Source organism: Trematosphaeria pertusa (assembly GCF_010094035.1).
Source record: "Trematosphaeria pertusa strain CBS 122368 unplaced genomic scaffold BU26scaffold_12, whole genome shotgun sequence".
Classification (NCBI taxonomy): domain Eukaryota; kingdom Fungi; phylum Ascomycota; class Dothideomycetes; order Pleosporales; family Trematosphaeriaceae; genus Trematosphaeria; species Trematosphaeria pertusa.
In genome coordinates this window covers 135744-152099 of record NW_022987223.1, presented here as the reverse complement: position 1 = coordinate 152099, position 16356 = coordinate 135744, and the positions used below count along the sequence as shown (strand labels likewise).

General features: G+C 51.4%; 8 protein-coding genes across 8 annotated transcripts; 4 read left to right on the top strand and 4 right to left on the bottom strand.

Moving 5' to 3' along the window:
- Positions 1-4802: 4802 nt before the first annotated feature.
- BU26DRAFT_409759 (uncharacterized protein) lies at positions 4803-5258 on the bottom strand (the record flags this gene model as incomplete). Its single annotated transcript, XM_033822915.1, has 1 exon — positions 4803-5258. A coding segment is annotated over one exon (456 nt), but the record flags the coding sequence as incomplete, so codon positions are not given.
- Positions 5259-6274: 1016 nt separating this feature from the next.
- Positions 6275-6619, top strand: BU26DRAFT_410919 (uncharacterized protein; the record flags this gene model as incomplete). Its single annotated transcript, XM_033822941.1, has 1 exon — positions 6275-6619. A coding segment is annotated over one exon (345 nt), but the record flags the coding sequence as incomplete, so codon positions are not given.
- Positions 6620-7740: 1121 nt separating this feature from the next.
- BU26DRAFT_386564 (uncharacterized protein) lies at positions 7741-8079 on the top strand (the record flags this gene model as incomplete). The annotated part of the gene is made up of 1 exon (XM_033822644.1): positions 7741-8079. A coding segment is annotated over one exon (339 nt), but the record flags the coding sequence as incomplete, so codon positions are not given.
- A 634-nt stretch (positions 8080-8713) lies between these two features.
- BU26DRAFT_507997 (uncharacterized protein) lies at positions 8714-9055 on the top strand (the record flags this gene model as incomplete). The annotated part of the gene is made up of 1 exon (XM_033827044.1): positions 8714-9055. The coding sequence occupies one exon, from the start codon at positions 8714-8716 to the stop codon at positions 9053-9055; it is 342 nt and encodes a 113-aa protein (XP_033680319.1).
- An 875-nt stretch (positions 9056-9930) lies between these two features.
- On the bottom strand, positions 9931-10323 carry BU26DRAFT_384158 (uncharacterized protein; the record flags this gene model as incomplete). The annotated part of the gene is made up of 1 exon (XM_033822608.1): positions 9931-10323. A coding segment is annotated over one exon (393 nt), but the record flags the coding sequence as incomplete, so codon positions are not given.
- A 502-nt stretch (positions 10324-10825) lies between these two features.
- On the bottom strand, positions 10826-12160 carry BU26DRAFT_578078 (uncharacterized protein; the record flags this gene model as incomplete). The annotated part of the gene is made up of 1 exon (XM_033834419.1): positions 10826-12160. One exon carries the CDS (start codon positions 12158-12160, stop codon positions 10826-10828), a length of 1335 nt encoding a protein of 444 aa, XP_033680317.1.
- A 1045-nt stretch (positions 12161-13205) lies between these two features.
- Positions 13206-14210, bottom strand: BU26DRAFT_578077 (FAS1 domain-containing protein; the record flags this gene model as incomplete). The annotated part of the gene is made up of 2 exons (XM_033834418.1): positions 13206-13432; positions 13478-14210. 2 exons carry the CDS (start codon positions 14208-14210, stop codon positions 13206-13208), a joined length of 960 nt encoding a protein of 319 aa, XP_033680316.1.
- A 501-nt stretch (positions 14211-14711) lies between these two features.
- BU26DRAFT_433385 (uncharacterized protein) lies at positions 14712-16173 on the top strand (the record flags this gene model as incomplete). The annotated part of the gene is made up of 2 exons (XM_033824029.1): positions 14712-15549; positions 15587-16173. Coding segments are annotated over 2 exons (1425 nt in total), but the record flags the coding sequence as incomplete, so codon positions are not given.
- Positions 16174-16356: the final 183 nt, after the last annotated feature.

The following is a 16356-nucleotide window of genomic DNA, read 5'->3' as shown; positions in this document are numbered from 1 at the left end:
AGGAAGGTTGATGTCCGGTGACAAGTTGAGCCTGAGGTCCTAGCACACCACTGCCCGTATTACCCGTAGCTGACCTGATTACCGTCGGGTTTTCCGTCGTCCCGTGCCCAATGCCAGGAGGTACCCTCATCCGCAAATTCCGCGGTCTGGCCTTTGCCCTTCTCACCGGGAGTGGTTGCAGCGCATCAGCCCGCGATTCCTTTCTCAAGAAGGAACCGTGGCGGAGAAAACCGAGGGCCGACTCTTCTGGGTGCCGTGCTAGATCAATCCCCGCTGGTTCGAGAAGCAGCCAAGCTGATGCGGGGCGAACCGGCTCGGCGCGTTGGAGCTTGCTTCGCTCTGCGTCCATTCTGCGTGCCACTGTTTCAGCGTATCTTGTTCTTGATCCTTGGCCTTCTTTTGCTCAGCTTTTTGAACTAGTTGTAGGTACAGTCGCACTTGGGCCGGCGTCAACCACAAAACGAGTGTAGCCGGGGCCTGGGCTGAGAGAGGGTGCTGCTTTCGGAAGATGTATGAGCGCTGAGGCGGAATAAGGTGACTATCATGGCGACCTGCTGTAGCGTAACTGCCATAGGTGGGACGGTACTCGCGTGCTTGTCCTTGAGGGTAACTGTAAGGCTGACCTCCTGTTGCTAGTGTGCTGAAGTCCATCTGTGACGGCCGCTGTGAAGGCTGGGGTGCGGCCGCGGACTGCGGCGTATCAACTGCAGTAGTTGAGGTGGGAAACGTGGGTAGAAAGGAGCGAATGGGTGTTGGGGTTGTGGAGGGCCTGCTGCGACTCGAACAATCAGATCCTACCGTCTGGGTAGTCGTTAAGCAAACTTACCGGATAAACATAACAGGGTACAAATTTCGGATAAAATGACGCCATTGCTGATATACTAAAGCTGTGAAGGAGCGTGGGGTTGGGGATATTGTGAAAATTGTTGAGGTAGGAGGTGGATGTTCGGTCAATGAAAGTATGTGGTCACACATTGTAAAACAATTCCAGCCGCCTTTTTGGAAGGCGCATGCATAAAGGTGGGTCCGGCACCTGCTTGTGGGGCATTTAGAGGAAGGATCTTAGTGAGAGTCGAGGCAAGAGGGAACGCGTAGCTGCCATCACATCGAGCTTAAACCTGCTCACGCAGTCACCGTGAGCTGGTAACACTCGCAAGCTTCACCGTTCCGCCTACTTCAGCAGTTCCATTTTGGGTTATACCTTAGGCGCCATTTGTAATCCGACAAGGAGACTCAATCTCTACTGAAACCGTCACGAATCGTGCCACAGGTGCTTCCCTAGTCGCCCTATCATCATTAGAATGACTCAAAAGGGAGACGGGAGTGAACTTGACATACGCCAATACCTTGTGCTAAGCAGCATATGATCTCCCGAATATACAGCCCGAAATCGTGGTGTAATCCTCATGGACCTTATCTTGATACAGGTTACGTTAGCAGGCACATGTTGGTCGCTTTTAAACTCTCCCACGGTGGTTGAACTGCCTTAATATGATCTTGATAGCGTCTGATATCGATACGCGTAGGCTGTTGAAGAAGCCACTGTGCACTTGTCGGGGTAGTGTCATGTTACTGGCTATAGATACTGCTACAACCACCTTCCTGTATTCTGGTATCATTTCCGAAAGTCACCACGCCGGCCACCTCCAATCCCCCTCTTCGCTGCGCGTGAACACAGATTATCAGAAACGGCCCTTACGCAACCCCTCCAAGATCGCCTGCGTCCCACCATGTCCCACCTTCACCCTTCCGTTCTCCAAACCCTTCAATGCATAAATGACGCGCTTCAGCCTCCGCTTAGCGGTCTTGTAGTCGTCGATATTTCGTGCGTGTATCGCCCTCCACCCCGTCGCTTCGCACTCCTGGAGTACTTTCCCGATCTTTTGATGCCAATTTTTCATTTGCTTGAGCCAGTCATCCGTCTTCGAGGCGAGGGAGTTGACTTCCAAGAAGAGGGAATGCTCCCAGTGTGGCTGCCCAAGTCGTCTCGTCTGGTTGAGCGTCATTTTGTGAGGAAATGGATGGTGTTGTATTGCCAATGAGCAGGTTCTGTTTGGAAGAAGTGTGGGATTATATACGTTATATGCCCTGGATAACATGGCTTGGGCGGAATGACGAGTGATATGACCAGTGATATTTGTGTGTAAGACCTTACCAAACGAAGATCCCAAGCGACTTCGGGAAGTTCCCGACAACGCTGCAGCAAACAATTGTGACTTAGCATACCACAGTGACGAGCTGGCGTAGCAAATGCCTTCCGGAGGCGAAGCATCAATCATCTCTAGACGTTTACGATGGCTGAAGTGGTTAAAAAAGCCAATTGTAGCTCATACGACACTGCAATAACACGTTTAAGTCCTTTAAATAGTTCCGCAAAAAGCAATGCAAACGAAGTAAGCCATGCATCGTGATTGGAAACGCTTGACTATAGGATAGCCTGCCCAATAGACCACCATCAAGAAATCGCATACTGCTACTAGGTAGTCTACAACCCCATAACATCCGAAGTAGCCTGCGCCAATCCCTCGTCAGAAGCAATTAGATCATCCATCGGGCACCTTGGTGGAATGACCCCAAGCACAGGTGCAGACGGCGACATAACGGCCCTTTCAAATCTACCAGCCTCCACTTGCGCTCGTGCAAACAATCTCCGAGAGCGAGGAAGTATTCCTTTAGCCCCCTGAAGTATGTCCAGCTTCCTTCGAACGACTTCGTCATTGTCGCTGTTCTCATTCGCTGGAATACGGAGCCTGGCTCTATCGATCTCCTGTTCAAGTCTCTCGATTTCGCCGCCCACTACCGTGGCACTCGTATCAAATGATTCCCAAAGCTCGGCTAGGCTGGTGGCCTGAGAATTGCTGTTGCTGTTGGAAGATATTTTCTGCTTTTTCATCTTGAAAGGTCGTCGATGGAACATGAAGTAGTGCTGAACGAGAATCCGGGACTCCGTCATAACATATATCATGCACGATGAAAAGGGTCATGACAAACGAACGCGTCATGGAGGACCAGTAGTGTATGCTGTCCAGGAGACAAACCATTCGCCTCTCGATGTGTATCGAAGTGTGGCTCGCCTTAAATGATAGCACGTAGAGGACCCGTTGTCGCCAAACGCGTCCTTTCAAGCGCTCAAACACTACGAAGAACCACAAATACGGAGGGTCGCGATTCAGTTTTCGCGTTTCTCCCATCCTTTAGCACGACACTGACATGCCTTATATCCCACCTATCACCCTCCCCATTCGCCACCTCAATCGTTCCGGCAGCCAAGTCCGCGCAGGTTATAAAGGTCTGCTGCTTCTCAGTGCTGTGTTCGTGACCCATTTGCACGCCATGCACTAGTCTGCTTGGCATAACAAACGTATAGCTGATGTAGTCGCTTTGTCCGTGAAATTGCGCTTCCGCCTTTGCTAGCGTCGTGTAAATCTATGAAAAGGCAGTCCATAGTATGGAGTGAAGGAACGAAGGGACGCCGGTCCCGAACTTGTCGTCCACGCTAGGCGAACTGTGCGTAACTAGTCGAGGTGGTTTAAAATGCAGCGACGTTGATAGCTAGGGTTACTGGATTTCTTAGCCTTTAAATACGAAGAGCAAATTGAATAAAGGGCCGGCTGGTTTCAAGGCCTTCGGTGGGCGAAGCGTTGCCTAGTCAGGGTTAGCGTTCACGGCACAGCAGACGCCGTATAACGCTATTCGGCCTAAAAGCAAACACCTGAAAAAAAGCGTGCCCCTCCTGCGTTTTTAGTTCAATAGCTCAAAACAAAATCCGTTAAGATGCCACGCAGCAAAAGAAGGCGCGGTGATGTCCTGAGGAGGAAGATCCCCCCTGCCCAGGCAAAGACGTAAGTTGCAATCTGCTCCAAGACGTGTCTTACGCTGAACACCTTTAGATGGGATCGCAACGCACAAGAATCACCTTCCCTCCGTCTCTCCGCCGAAGTTCGCCATCTGCGAATACGCCATCGGAGGAAACACGATCGTGGTCGACTCCGTCGCGCGCCGGACTTCGTACAAATTTCGCTATCTGAGGCGGAAGCAAAACACCAATCCTTTTCGACGCGAAGAATTGAGGAAAGAGCCGACAGCTCCGCTGCACCGTGTATGCCGCCAGTTATACAAAGAGACAGTCTTCCTCCAATTCAAAGTTAACGCATGGGCCTTTCAGAGTAGCGATTGCATGCAAGACTTCCTCCTCTTGAGGTGCATGGACGCCCAGAGGAAAGCCATACAGGTGCTACATCTCAAAGAACCAACGCCACCAGGGCTGCAGAAAGCGCTGTCCGGAGTGAAAACCGTTCTTCGGCATTTCCCCTACGATTCCGGCCAGCAGTAGTGAGGAGGCGGTGCAGAAGCATGCGCCAACTTCGGATATGTCCAGTGGTATCGGGCGATGGAGCTTCTGTCGCGGCTGGAGAGCGAGGCTGAGGATGGCGTCACGCAGCTCGCGCGGGACGTCGAGCAGGCCAGGCATCGGGGCGCAGATTCCAAGAGAGCCTTTTTGAATAATATGATAGGAATGCGAGGGGCTTGAAAGCTTCATGAATCTGTGCTACTTTGATGTTGAGCAGCCACTGACAGCCTAGCATCGAGGCGGGGCAGGAGTAGTCATCCAAGGTACGTGGCCTTCACGTAGCGTCCATGCATGCCTTCTAAACTTGTCACGCATTCACTTCCGTTTAATGACCACATGGGTCATCACATCGTACTTGATCTTCGAATTTGCATGCGGCTTAATCTGGATGTGTGTGTAGCTCTTTTACTCCACCATGTCGCTTCATCCCTCCAGCAGACACCGGTACCGCATTCCGCACAGCCCAGTCCAAGACCGCGTCTGGATCCCTACACTGATGGTACGTGTTATAATCCGAATATGGCTCTTCCAATCCCTCAACCCAATGGAACGTCACAAGACCCATCCCCATATTGCACATCAGCGCCTGTCTGATCGTCTCAACGCAGTGTTCCAGATGTCCCCTTTCTGCTGCTCCATACACTCCGTAATACTCCGGATAGATCATCTTGCGCAGCATATTCAGACAGTGTGCTGTGTGGAAAACTTCAAGATTCGCCATGTACCTGTCCTCTCCCAATTCGACCGCTGAAGCCACCCAGTCCGCATCTGCCGCCTTGGGTGATTGCTTAATCACAGAGAGCGGCACCCCTAAGCGCCCGGATCTCCCGTCGAGCATCGGATGTTTGGTAAATCGTTCCCATTCCCTATCAACGTCCTCGCTAGGTGCGCCTTGGAATTTGGATGGATATGTGGACGGGAAGCCGAACGTTTCGTTGAATTTCAATGTGTGCACCCGTACTGCATCGAGAACTGGAGACCAGGCTATCTCTTGCGGGCTGAAAGAACGGGCGGACGAGTCGATCATGAAGAGTGCGACGGAGAGGACGACGAGAGAGGAGCAGAACAAAAGAGTGTTGGCGAGGAGAACTTTCTTCCAAGGCGACTGCGATGACGAGACATTGCGCCATGAAGGCGATTCGAAAGCCAGTAATTCTAGGGATTCTTTGCTCAGACTCTCGTCGTCGCTCGATCGGGGGGATTGCATGCAGGGCACGAATTTCTCGGAATGTGACTCAATCGCCATTACTCCGAGCTGCGTTGCTGCAGAAAATGTACGCGCAGCTGGACAGAAGATGGGAATTTCCAAAACGCCAGAATATCTCTATGTCTGCGCATCCTCATCCGGCGGCACTACCGAGTTGGGTTAGGATGACTGTCTTGGCAGTCACGTCGCCATGCGTCAGAAAGTGACCCACGTAGGTTCGCATGACTGTCAGAAGCTTTGCGCAACATCGTTTCTTGAATTTTGGGTACCCTCTAGCATACCTGCAGGTCTTTTGAGCTTTCCACGAGCGGGGATCTCTCAACCGATCGGCTCGTCCCCGTTTAGTTCACAGAACTTCGGTGTTATTACTGCCCCACCGTATGTGTACCTTCTGTTGAGAGATGTCACATTACTGAATAGCTTTAGACTTTTAATTTCGCTTGTCAAAAGCTTGTCCGATGGCGTCACCGTCCGACTACTCACGGTTTCCTTCCAGCGACCAGCTACCCGACGATCTTGATCCCGGAAGCACCACCACACTACTCGATGAGAAATGCACCAAGATACCATCACCTAGCCGAGGAACGCTATGGATCATCAAACGCAAACAGATACTTCTCGGCGCAACATTGATAGGGCTGACTGCTGCCGGCTTTATTGCCTATGGGCTCACTTCAGCACTACGAATCGCACCGCGAGGTAGAGAATTCGGCGACTGCGGTTCCAGCATATCGGAAGCTCGCACGAAAGGCTGCATCTTCGATAACCTATCCTACTCATTCGTCCCACCCGCCTGCTACCACGAAGACCTCTTAGAGTCGTTCCGCGCACGCTCGAACATCACGTATTACACCTCGCGCGATTTCTCCACCGAAACCCTCATCCCACAGGAAGAGATCTATGCTGGCGACTGGTCTGAAGCCTTCTCAACGAAGGAGCAGCACCCCGTGCACTGCGCCTTCATGTTGAGCAAGATGCACGAAGCGCTTTTGAAGCACTTACCGTTGGATAACAAGGTGATGAGCTTCGAGCATACGATTCATTGTGGGCAGGTACTGATGCAGGATTGGCTACATGAAATAGAGGATTGCAATGAGGGACGATGTGAACGGGTGAAGGTCACTATGGGGTTTACGAGTTGTGGTTATTATTGAGCGCCCTGGAGGTGTGGATATTGAATCGATGCAGATGGAGCGACTCGGCGCAGACTTGCGTGCAAAATGTTACTGTATCACTCGGCGGCTACAGAATGAATCTTATCTATTGGCAGTTAGCGATATTTTGTGGAGTGGAATGCGCTTGAATGGCGGTCGTAGAAAGCTGAAATCACCGTCAACCCTCCCCGGATCACGCCTGTACCACTTTCCTGTGAGCACGATTCGAAGAGGCAGTGGCCATGGCCTCAGCCACCCTAGATGCCTTCGCCTGTGCTTCCCCAGGTGTTGAGTTATGACCGGTCACACAGTCTGACTCTGACTCTGACAGATTACGCTATCCCGGAAACGGCCTCCACTGTTTCCGTGTTTATCTGTCTGCAAGGAGTGATTTCTCGTTCAGGCCACTTTGGGAGCACCATTGCACCATGAAAGGTCCTTCCGATTACACGTCGCTCCCACCGGAAGAGAGCAAATGGATGGAGGATGCCTCCGACTTAACGCTGCACGATTCAGAATTGAGAAGACCGCCTCTGCGCGCTTCACCTACAATCCTTCTCACGCTGTTCGCAACCTTCGTCGTTGGTCTCGGAGCGGGTCTGGCTTTATCACTACTCGCAATACGCTGGTATTCCTCCAAGCCCAATCTTAACTGCTTCAACCACGACAACAGCAATATCGCGAGTTCGCCAATATGGAGTAGGTACCAAAACCGACATGGCATGGTGTGAGTCTGAATCTAACGAGCGATCGCCAGCGGACGATATCAACCACTTAAGTGCCGTATGGACACGCTTTAACGGATCATTATATTCCACCAACAAGTACAGAGGCCCACCGAGCCAGGAGCTGGATGCTGAGTGGGACCGGTTTACCGACTATGGCAAGTTCTCAACCCTCGCTCCGTCATCATGTGACAAAAAGCTAATCGACGCGAAATAGAATGGATGTCAGGGACGCCTCTCCTCCTGGGCGCAACCGCTTCGGAGCTGCACCGATCCCAGAACGACTACTCACAATCGACCGCTATTGAGCTCGAAGAGGACAATGGAGGCGGCGGTTACATGTCATCCCTGGAAATGTTCCACCATCTTCACTGCCTCAACGTCTTGCGAAAGTGGACCCACCTGGACCACTACAAGGAGATCGATCCATTCTGGCACAAATCGAACAAGTACCATCTTCGCGAGCATACGGATCACTGCATCGACATCATTCGACAAGTTTTGATGTGTCATTCCGATACGGGATTGGTAGTGTTTCACTGGACGAAGAAAACAGCGACGCCGAGCCCTTATTTCAGTACTAGCCACAAGTGTAGGGATCCGGAGGAGGTTTTAGCGTGGGCGAAAAGTAATGCCAAACCTGTACATAAGCATATTTTTAAGAAGGGTGGTGAAAAGGAACTCGACGACTTTCCTGCATAGGGACTGGAGTAGAAAGTGGAGGGGTCAACGATTACTCTCCACGCATCTTCTGTACTCACGTGTGGGGCATGCTACTGGTAACCCAAATATGTGAAGACGAATTATTCTTCGCTTCCGAGGTCGTCAAGCTTGCTCGACTGACGTCTTAGTCTTTCTTCCCTTTCAGTACAAGTGTTCGTGTCCGTACATGCGGATGCACTCTGCGTCTTTCACCACTTGTGAGCGGTGCCTCGCTTGCTTCTCCGCTACACTGCATCTTTTCGTAACATCTGACATCTGACCCTGTATCTGAGAGCTGACCAATTGGTATAACATTGTACGATAGAGGTGACAAGCAAGTGAATCTGACCACGGACTAATCTATGAGCTTGACTTTATTGACTTGGTAAGGTAGCGCTGACAGTCATGGTTCCAAAGTGTAGAGTGACAGTGCAAGGATTCAATGATACGATTCTGCTATAATGTGGGCATATACTTACCCAGGTATCGTTCCATTGGAAAGCGTTCAGCAGCTCATTGCCTCTTTTCTTCCATATCTCAACTACGCACACCAAAAATCGCCCTTTCCCGCAACATGAAGACACTCTCCGCCATTCTCGGCCTTTTAGGCGCCTCGGCCACCATTCACGCTGCCGTCATACCCGCTAAGCTCGAGGGCCGTGACGAAGCTGCCGTTGTCCAATACTGGGACAAGCGTGAGCCCGCCGAGGCTGCCGAACCTGCCGTTGTTCAATACTGGGACAAGCGTGAGCCCGCCGAAGCTGCCGAACCTGCTGTTGTCCAATACTGGGACAAGCGTGAGCCCGCCGAGGCTGCCGAACCTGCCGTTGTTCAATACTGGGACAAGCGTGAGCCCGCCGAAGCCGCCGAAGCGGCTGTTGTTCAGTATTGGGACAAGCGTGAGGAGAGTGGTTAAAGATTTCATCACGAGCCCCTTCCCCGATACCGACACTCACTAGTAAGGATCTTTCGAAGTAGCGGTCTTTTCTGAGCTAATTCTCGTAGCAGTTATACCGAGCGTCTACTTGGGTGGAGTCAGGTTATCTGAAGCGGACGAGGGATTGAGATTGGGATACAAGGAAAAGGGGTTTTCATGATCAGATGGGCTTGTAGTGAGCTAGTGTTTGGAAATGGCGGGGTAAATGAAAATCTTGCTTCTGCATGTGCGCGTGGGTTTGCTTGTGAATTTCTTGCCTCGGTGTGCGCCGCCCAATGCTCCCATGGGTGTTCTCGGCCTCAATGCTGTATCCTGCGCACTGCGTGCTGTTTGCTGCGTGACCTTTGGGTACCCCGCTGATCAAAGTGCGCACATCTCAGAATGTAATACGCACATCTCAGCACGGCTCTATCAATTGGTCAGCTCTGCGTTGTTTAGGTGTTCAAGCAGAAATTCGAAGGCGTTGTAACTGTGGATCAAACTGCAAAAGTTTGAAATTTTCTCTAGATGCGAAGAAATCGGCATCCGACCCCGACACTTCCCTTTACTCAAAGGCACTTGTCCCAAATATCTTCGATAGCTGCTATCACACTCTGTTGTAGGTAAGTGACGAATTATCGGATGTACCAACAAGGCATATGCAGGCTGAGAAAGGAGAGTTGACTGGGCGTTCAAGGGTAGTGAGAAACGTGCTTTGTGTGCGGGAGTATCTCAGTTCGGGACGCTATACGCCAGTCCAAATGATGCATATAGTCTATTCAATGCGATGCATCATGATGATTATGATGCGCATGCCCGCTCTCCTTCGCCATATCATCCCCATTCTCCCGATGCCACTTCTCAATCGTCCTCACCAACCCATCATAATCAGCGCACTTATGCTCGGTGCCGAATCCCGTCACACCACCCATCTCATTTTTCTTCTCAATCGTGCGATCTGCCACACACATGAGGCTCACCCTTAGAAGCTCCACACAATGCCTGATGTGCACTTCTTCGACCATTTCAGGGACATCGTCTTTGCCGAGCTGATCACCGGCAGTAGCGGCGTCGTAAGCGAGGTAATAAGCCTGCCGGATCGCGTCTAGGCAGTGGAGTTGGTGGAATACGGAGAGCGTGGAGCGGGTGGGGACCTCGGGTGCGTGGGAAAAGAAGGTGCCACCCTTTGGGTACAGTGAGGACCAAGCCGCATCTGAAGCATTGGATGGCCGGGCTGCGGACTTGGAGGTGTATTGAAAGGTTGTGATGACTGTGGGAACTGCCGTGGGATTAGAAATGGCTTTATTCTGAGGAAGGGGACAAACATACGTTGGATTGGATAATGAGAATCATGTTCGTATACGCTCCATCTTCCTAGAGAGAACGTAGAGACAAGGGCAAGTAAAGAGACGACGGATATTAGAAGCGTATTCCATACGCGAACGGAGTGTGGAGTGTTCGTTTTAGCATTCAATATGCCTTCGACGTCCTTGCCGTCGAGAGGTGCGTACACCGGGGACCTAGGCCGGCGGAAGAAATTCATTGTACGATGAACGGGAGCGTTGGCGGGGCGCGATGAGGGCCCCCGAACATGGCTGCGCATGTTGGCACACCCGCGTACACATTATCACAATGTCAGAGATAGCGTCTGTATGACAGACACATGTCAGAAAGTCACCGTGGATCAGAATATCCCCGCTAGCGGTCAGGTCACCAATAATATCACTGAGGAGCAGGCTTTACGTGCTATTATTCGTCATTTTTGCTACTCTATCTAGTGCAGCCGGACCCTATCAAAACCTGCAGTGCAGACAAGACGATCTTAGAAGAATACGGCTGTTCCAATCCCGAAGCAGCCACAATCTGGCTGAATAACGACCAAAGGTCCGGTAACTCTTCTTGAAAGAAGGCTTTCTGCGCTGCTGTACTATTCCCGTTCTGCCTAACATCTCTTATACTCCCTGTCTTCATTCCCTTCAGTAGTTTCTGTACCTCCTCAGCATGCAGTTCCTCCGCAGCATCGATGATTTCCTCGGTCCAGCCTCGCCGCTCTCGTGTACCCCACGACTTGGCTTCAGATTTTATGGTGGAGAGAAAGCTTCGAAGATTCCGGATGCGGCTTTGGCGTTGCATGTCGTATGCAGCTGAGGAGCGGGCGAAGTTGGCAGTGTAGTAACTTGCGGCCATTTGGTCGAATGTGGAGAAGCCGGCGGCTTTCATAGCCTTAAATATATGGCTGAAGCGCGCGCAGTCGTCGTTTGAATCATTTGAGCGACCCATGGAATTCGGGAGCGCGTTTCTCAATTTGTAGATGCGCTGTTGGACATCTTCCATCTTTGCTTCTTCGGGTACAGAAGAGCGATCCTTGGGATCGAAGTTGCGTTGAACGAGTTTTCGGTCGCGTGTTGAGTATGCGCCTCGGTGTCTCGGTGAGAACAATTCATCCCCGGTAATGTTTCCGTCCGAGAGGTCGTCTCTGGTTGCGATGTGGGGTGTCGTAGCCAAAGGAAAATATTGATCGATTGCAGACGGCCTGGAACCGTCCCGTGTTACTGGAGTCGAACATGTCATATTCACAAGGGTGTTCAATGCAGTCGCGGAAAAGGCATAGGGGTCTGGAGACTCGTCTATGATGAAGGAGGGATCGGCGAAGTCATCAAGGTCAAGATGGGGCAACGTGAGAAGGCCACGGCTGTCGTTTAACCCATCCAAAGGATAATGCTCTTGCTGTACCCTTGTGGATTTTGGTTCGTCCCGGCTCGTTGTACTGATTTGGGCGGGATTTGTGTGATGGTTGGTGTTACCGGAGTCTAGGGTTGAACGTCTGGTTTGCGCAAGAATATGATCAGCTTCTGTTTTCGTTACAGTTGCCAGGTTTGTCTCCCACCTTCCGCTATTATCACTCACAGGACTTCCAGTCCTGCTGCGCGGAGCTTTGTCACCGTCGCAATGGCCCATCTTCAGGCGTTGTCCTTCAAAGCGATCAGCTCTTTTGTGCGATAGCCGGTAGGTGTAGTGCTCACGTCGTCTTCGCTGCGCCAGTCGATTCTGTATCTTCTTCCGGTCCTGCGAATCGCTAACGTAACGCCAATCATCAGCGTCCATGATGTGCACCTTAAAGATGGGGCGCCGACAGCATAGCTCGAACTAAGACAGAGCTGCGCCTCTCTTTTACATGGGACCCAGAGCGCACACGGCGTACTCTGCACGGGTAATGATTGCGAGAATGGCTTGCAAAGCCGAGGCCTCATACACTACTCCTCAACCAAAGCCCCGATACTCGAACTCCAGTCTCGCGTACACCGCCGTCTAGTAAGTTTTTGGCCCCAAACTATACATATACAGATTGCATTCGGCGCAAGAAATCCTACGCCAACCGTTCTGGTATTCATGCGGCAAAGCTCATTGGAAATCTCGAAGCCATCTCACCTGAGGTGCATCCAGGAGGATTTAAAGGATCAAAAGAAGGATCTGGCGGATGAACCGTAGAATTGGACGGATCTCTCGGCTTGAGGGTAAAATAAAGCTTGATATTCGTAGAACTCGAATTGATTGGCCGAGATTAAGCTTACCCGCAAGAAGCGCAGCGGCACAATGCTTCCATGGATGCGGAGGATCTACCCCGCCCATCACTAAGCCATGTTGCTTATCGCGAGACGGAATCGCACCTTCCATTCCAAGTCTTGCACCATTTTCCACTTATGAGGAACCGCATCAAACGACGCGACCACAGTTCAATCCGGTCCGCCAAATCCATCAACATCGCGATGACGAAAGTTTCCAGTACATCAGCAATCTCGACAAGAGCATATTTCCACGAACAGAACTTTGGGAGAGGTCACGTTGCTATCAAATGATGGGAGGTCCCGGCCATTGGATAAGGAAAGGCGGGTAGATAGAACAGCATCTATCCCTGTAATCGTCGGTGTCCGAAGAGCACGAACGTTTATGCCAGGAACGTTTTGGCTTGCATCTCCACGCAACTGGATTTGTACGGTCCTGGTCAAATCCGCTTTATTTTAATAAAGATGCGTGGAGAATAATTAGGAGCAGGCATGCATCCCGCTGACCTAGCATGCACGCTGCCATCAAACTTACGCATCAATTCTGTACGACACGCAACCATTTAAGCGCCGTCATAATGAATGTTTCACCTTGAGAGAAGGCGGTGAACTACATGCAGCACACCATCCTTCGCAACGATATCCTTATGAGCAACAAACGTGAAATCGTCAATCGCCATCTCAATGAGCCTTGCGAACCTGAAAACCGTCACTTTATGCGAAACGTCAGGCTGAAGAGTCTCTAGCTTGAAGTGACGTGTTCCACGCGCGCAAAGATTCACCTCCAAATGCTGGAGTGATCGGCCACGACCAACTCCTCCGCCATCTCCGAAAACGCCCACAGGAGGAATTCTGGGACCGTAGTATGCGTTTGAATACAAGGTCTTGTTCAATACAAAGTGTGACGCAACGATCATTTTCAGCTCTCCCCGGCCTTCTGGCGTGAAGAGGTGCCGTATCCGTTCCTCTCCCAGTTCATCAAATGCGCGGTTTGAAGGTGCGAATGCCGTTAAGCCGGAGCTTTGCATACCGTTCACCTCAGTAATAATGCCTGAGTGATGAAGTGCGCGTATGAAAGTGCCAAACTGAGCTTTCGGCATGTGCATAATCGAGGAAAGCGTCGATAGGGAGGGTGGTTGCAGCACTGTGTCGATTGCGTGTATATATCCATTCGAAGCCGCGATATCGGGATATTCGACTTTAGCGCGACCATCAATAATCGGTCCAGTGAACCGGATATCGACTTTTAGCCGCTGTGGTCCGTTGACACTGTTCGGATGAAATTGAGTAGGCAGCGTTGGCGTGCAGAATAAGTTCGTGGTGCTCAAAGGCCACGGCACTATATGGTACTCTAGCGTCCCGTGGCACCGCTCATGCGGTCCCGAACGCGAGAAGTCGGTATTCGACACAATGGCGTCGTTTGTTGGTATGAAAAGAGTCGACATTTGATGCGTGCTATTCAGTCTCGCTCGGATGTCGTGGTGCTCGTTCAGTAGCGCTGCGAATAGGGAAAAGCGCGGTATTCGTTCGATAGTGGCCCAAATCGTTCGTTCCGCGAACTCGCTCGTGCCGATGCGACCATGCGAGAGCATCGCAACCTGCGAGAGAGGTGGATATAACCTTAAAACATCTTTTTGGGTTTCGTATGTCAATGTAGGGGAGTCTGATACACCACATTGCTGCGATGTCGCATAGCCGTGGCTGGCGAGAGAAAGGAGGAGAAGCCGCATCCTAGGGGCAAGTTGCTAGGGATGGGATGTCTGGTGCGTGAAAATACGAATCCGTCGAAATTCAGACGTGGTAAGATGGTTTCGGAATGTGCGTCAGAAGCAGGTCACGCATGTCAGATTCCATGGCGCGCAACCATGGTCACAGATTCCGTACATTTGGGTATGACAAATCCCGCACCACCCCAAACGCAATCTTCAGAAGCACTTCGTCCTCAAACTCGAGCGAAAACAGACATGGCCCCAGAAGCCAACCACATCCCAGCGGCCCCGAAGAGCAATTGGACTCTCTATGCAGTAACAAGTATCAGTGGAGGGTACAGCTCCCCATCGTTCATTTCCTTCCCCGACTGACAACGGCTCAGGCTCCAAGTGATATGGTCTGTCGTCCTTGCAAATGGCACACCTTACCTCCTCTCTCTCGGTCTTCCTGAACCTCTCACTGCACTCGCATGGATGGCCGGTCCTTTGTGCGGCATCTTCGTCCAGCCTTACATGGGCATCACCAGCGACAACTACAGCAGCAGATACGGTCAGCGAAGACCCTTCATCATACTTGGAACCATAGGCACTTTGTTAAGCATGCTTCTTCTTGCAGCAATTCAGCGACTCGTTTCGTCTTTAGACATTGTTTTCATCCTCGACGAGAAGGAAAAGAGTTCGATCACGGTGGCGGCAGCCCTTGTGCTCGTTTGGGCCTTGAATTTCTGGATTCAGCCATTGCAAATGGGCATGCGTGCCCTAATCGTCGAGTCCTTTCCACAGGAGGAACAGGGACGAGCGAGTGCCTGGGCGAGCTACTGGGTGGGATGTGGGAACATTATCGGCTACGGTACCGGGTTCTTCTCACTACCCCAGGCTCTCGGCATCGCTACATGGGGACAGTTTCAGTGTCTCTGCTTGATTGCAGCATGCGTCCTCACGTTCACTGTCGCCATAGGGTGCGTTGCTGGTAGGGAGGAAAGAACCCACAACTCGCCGGTCGTGCCTAGGTCCAAGACGTCTGGCTTCCCGGATCTATGCACCAAGGTACGGACGGCATACTCGAACATGACCAGACGCATGCGCCAAGTCTGCATCATCCAATTCTTCTCTTGGATGGCCTGGTTCCCATTTCTATACTACGGTTCTACCTACGTCAGTGAGCTCTGTAAGGGAACACTCTGTCTAATATTATTATGCGCCCACATATTGACGCAACGCAGTCGCACCCCGAAATCTTGCAACGCTACATGTTGCAGCCGAAGACGCCATTCGCCAAACAGCAAACCGCATCGGCACCCTAAGCTTCCTTCTCTTCGCATGCGCATCGCTCCTCACCAGTATCTCGATCCACGCCTTCATAACTCCAGACTTATCGGCAGCAGAAGTCCTCAGAAAGCGCACCAAGAACTCCCAACTTAGTCCCAACATCTCCAAAGTCTGGTCCCTTTCTCACATTTTCCACGCCCTAACTCTCGCATCCACATTCTTTATCACAACCTGGCGCGTGTCCCTCTTATTTACCTTTTACATCGGGATATCCTTTTCCATCACTCAATTCACGCCGTTCGCTATCATAGGTGACGAGTGCGCTATCATAAGGGATGCGAACGACACGCAGCTCGAAGCTGGGGCGGTGATGGCATTGCACAATGTCGCAATTTCTTCTCCGCAACTTATAGCGGCGGGCGTCTGCGCCATTGTCTTCGCAGTTTTCAAGAGTCTCGGGATAGATGGGGGCGCGGGCTGGGTGATTCAGTTGGGGGCTTTGCCGGCGATGGTTGCGGCATGGGAGTCAAGGAAGCTGTGGAAGGACTCCGAAATGCATCATTTAGCAGTGGTCTAGGCTTGAGTCACTCGATATTAACATTTAGTTTTGGATATACATGTACTTCTTCGAAAGGAACAGCTACACGCTGACCATACCCATATGAGAAGCAGAGTTTCGCGGGCAAGAGGCCACAGCGGTAAACCGCACGCTAGACTTCGAAAAAATGGACTTCAACATCGATTCTCTGCTCCCTAGCAT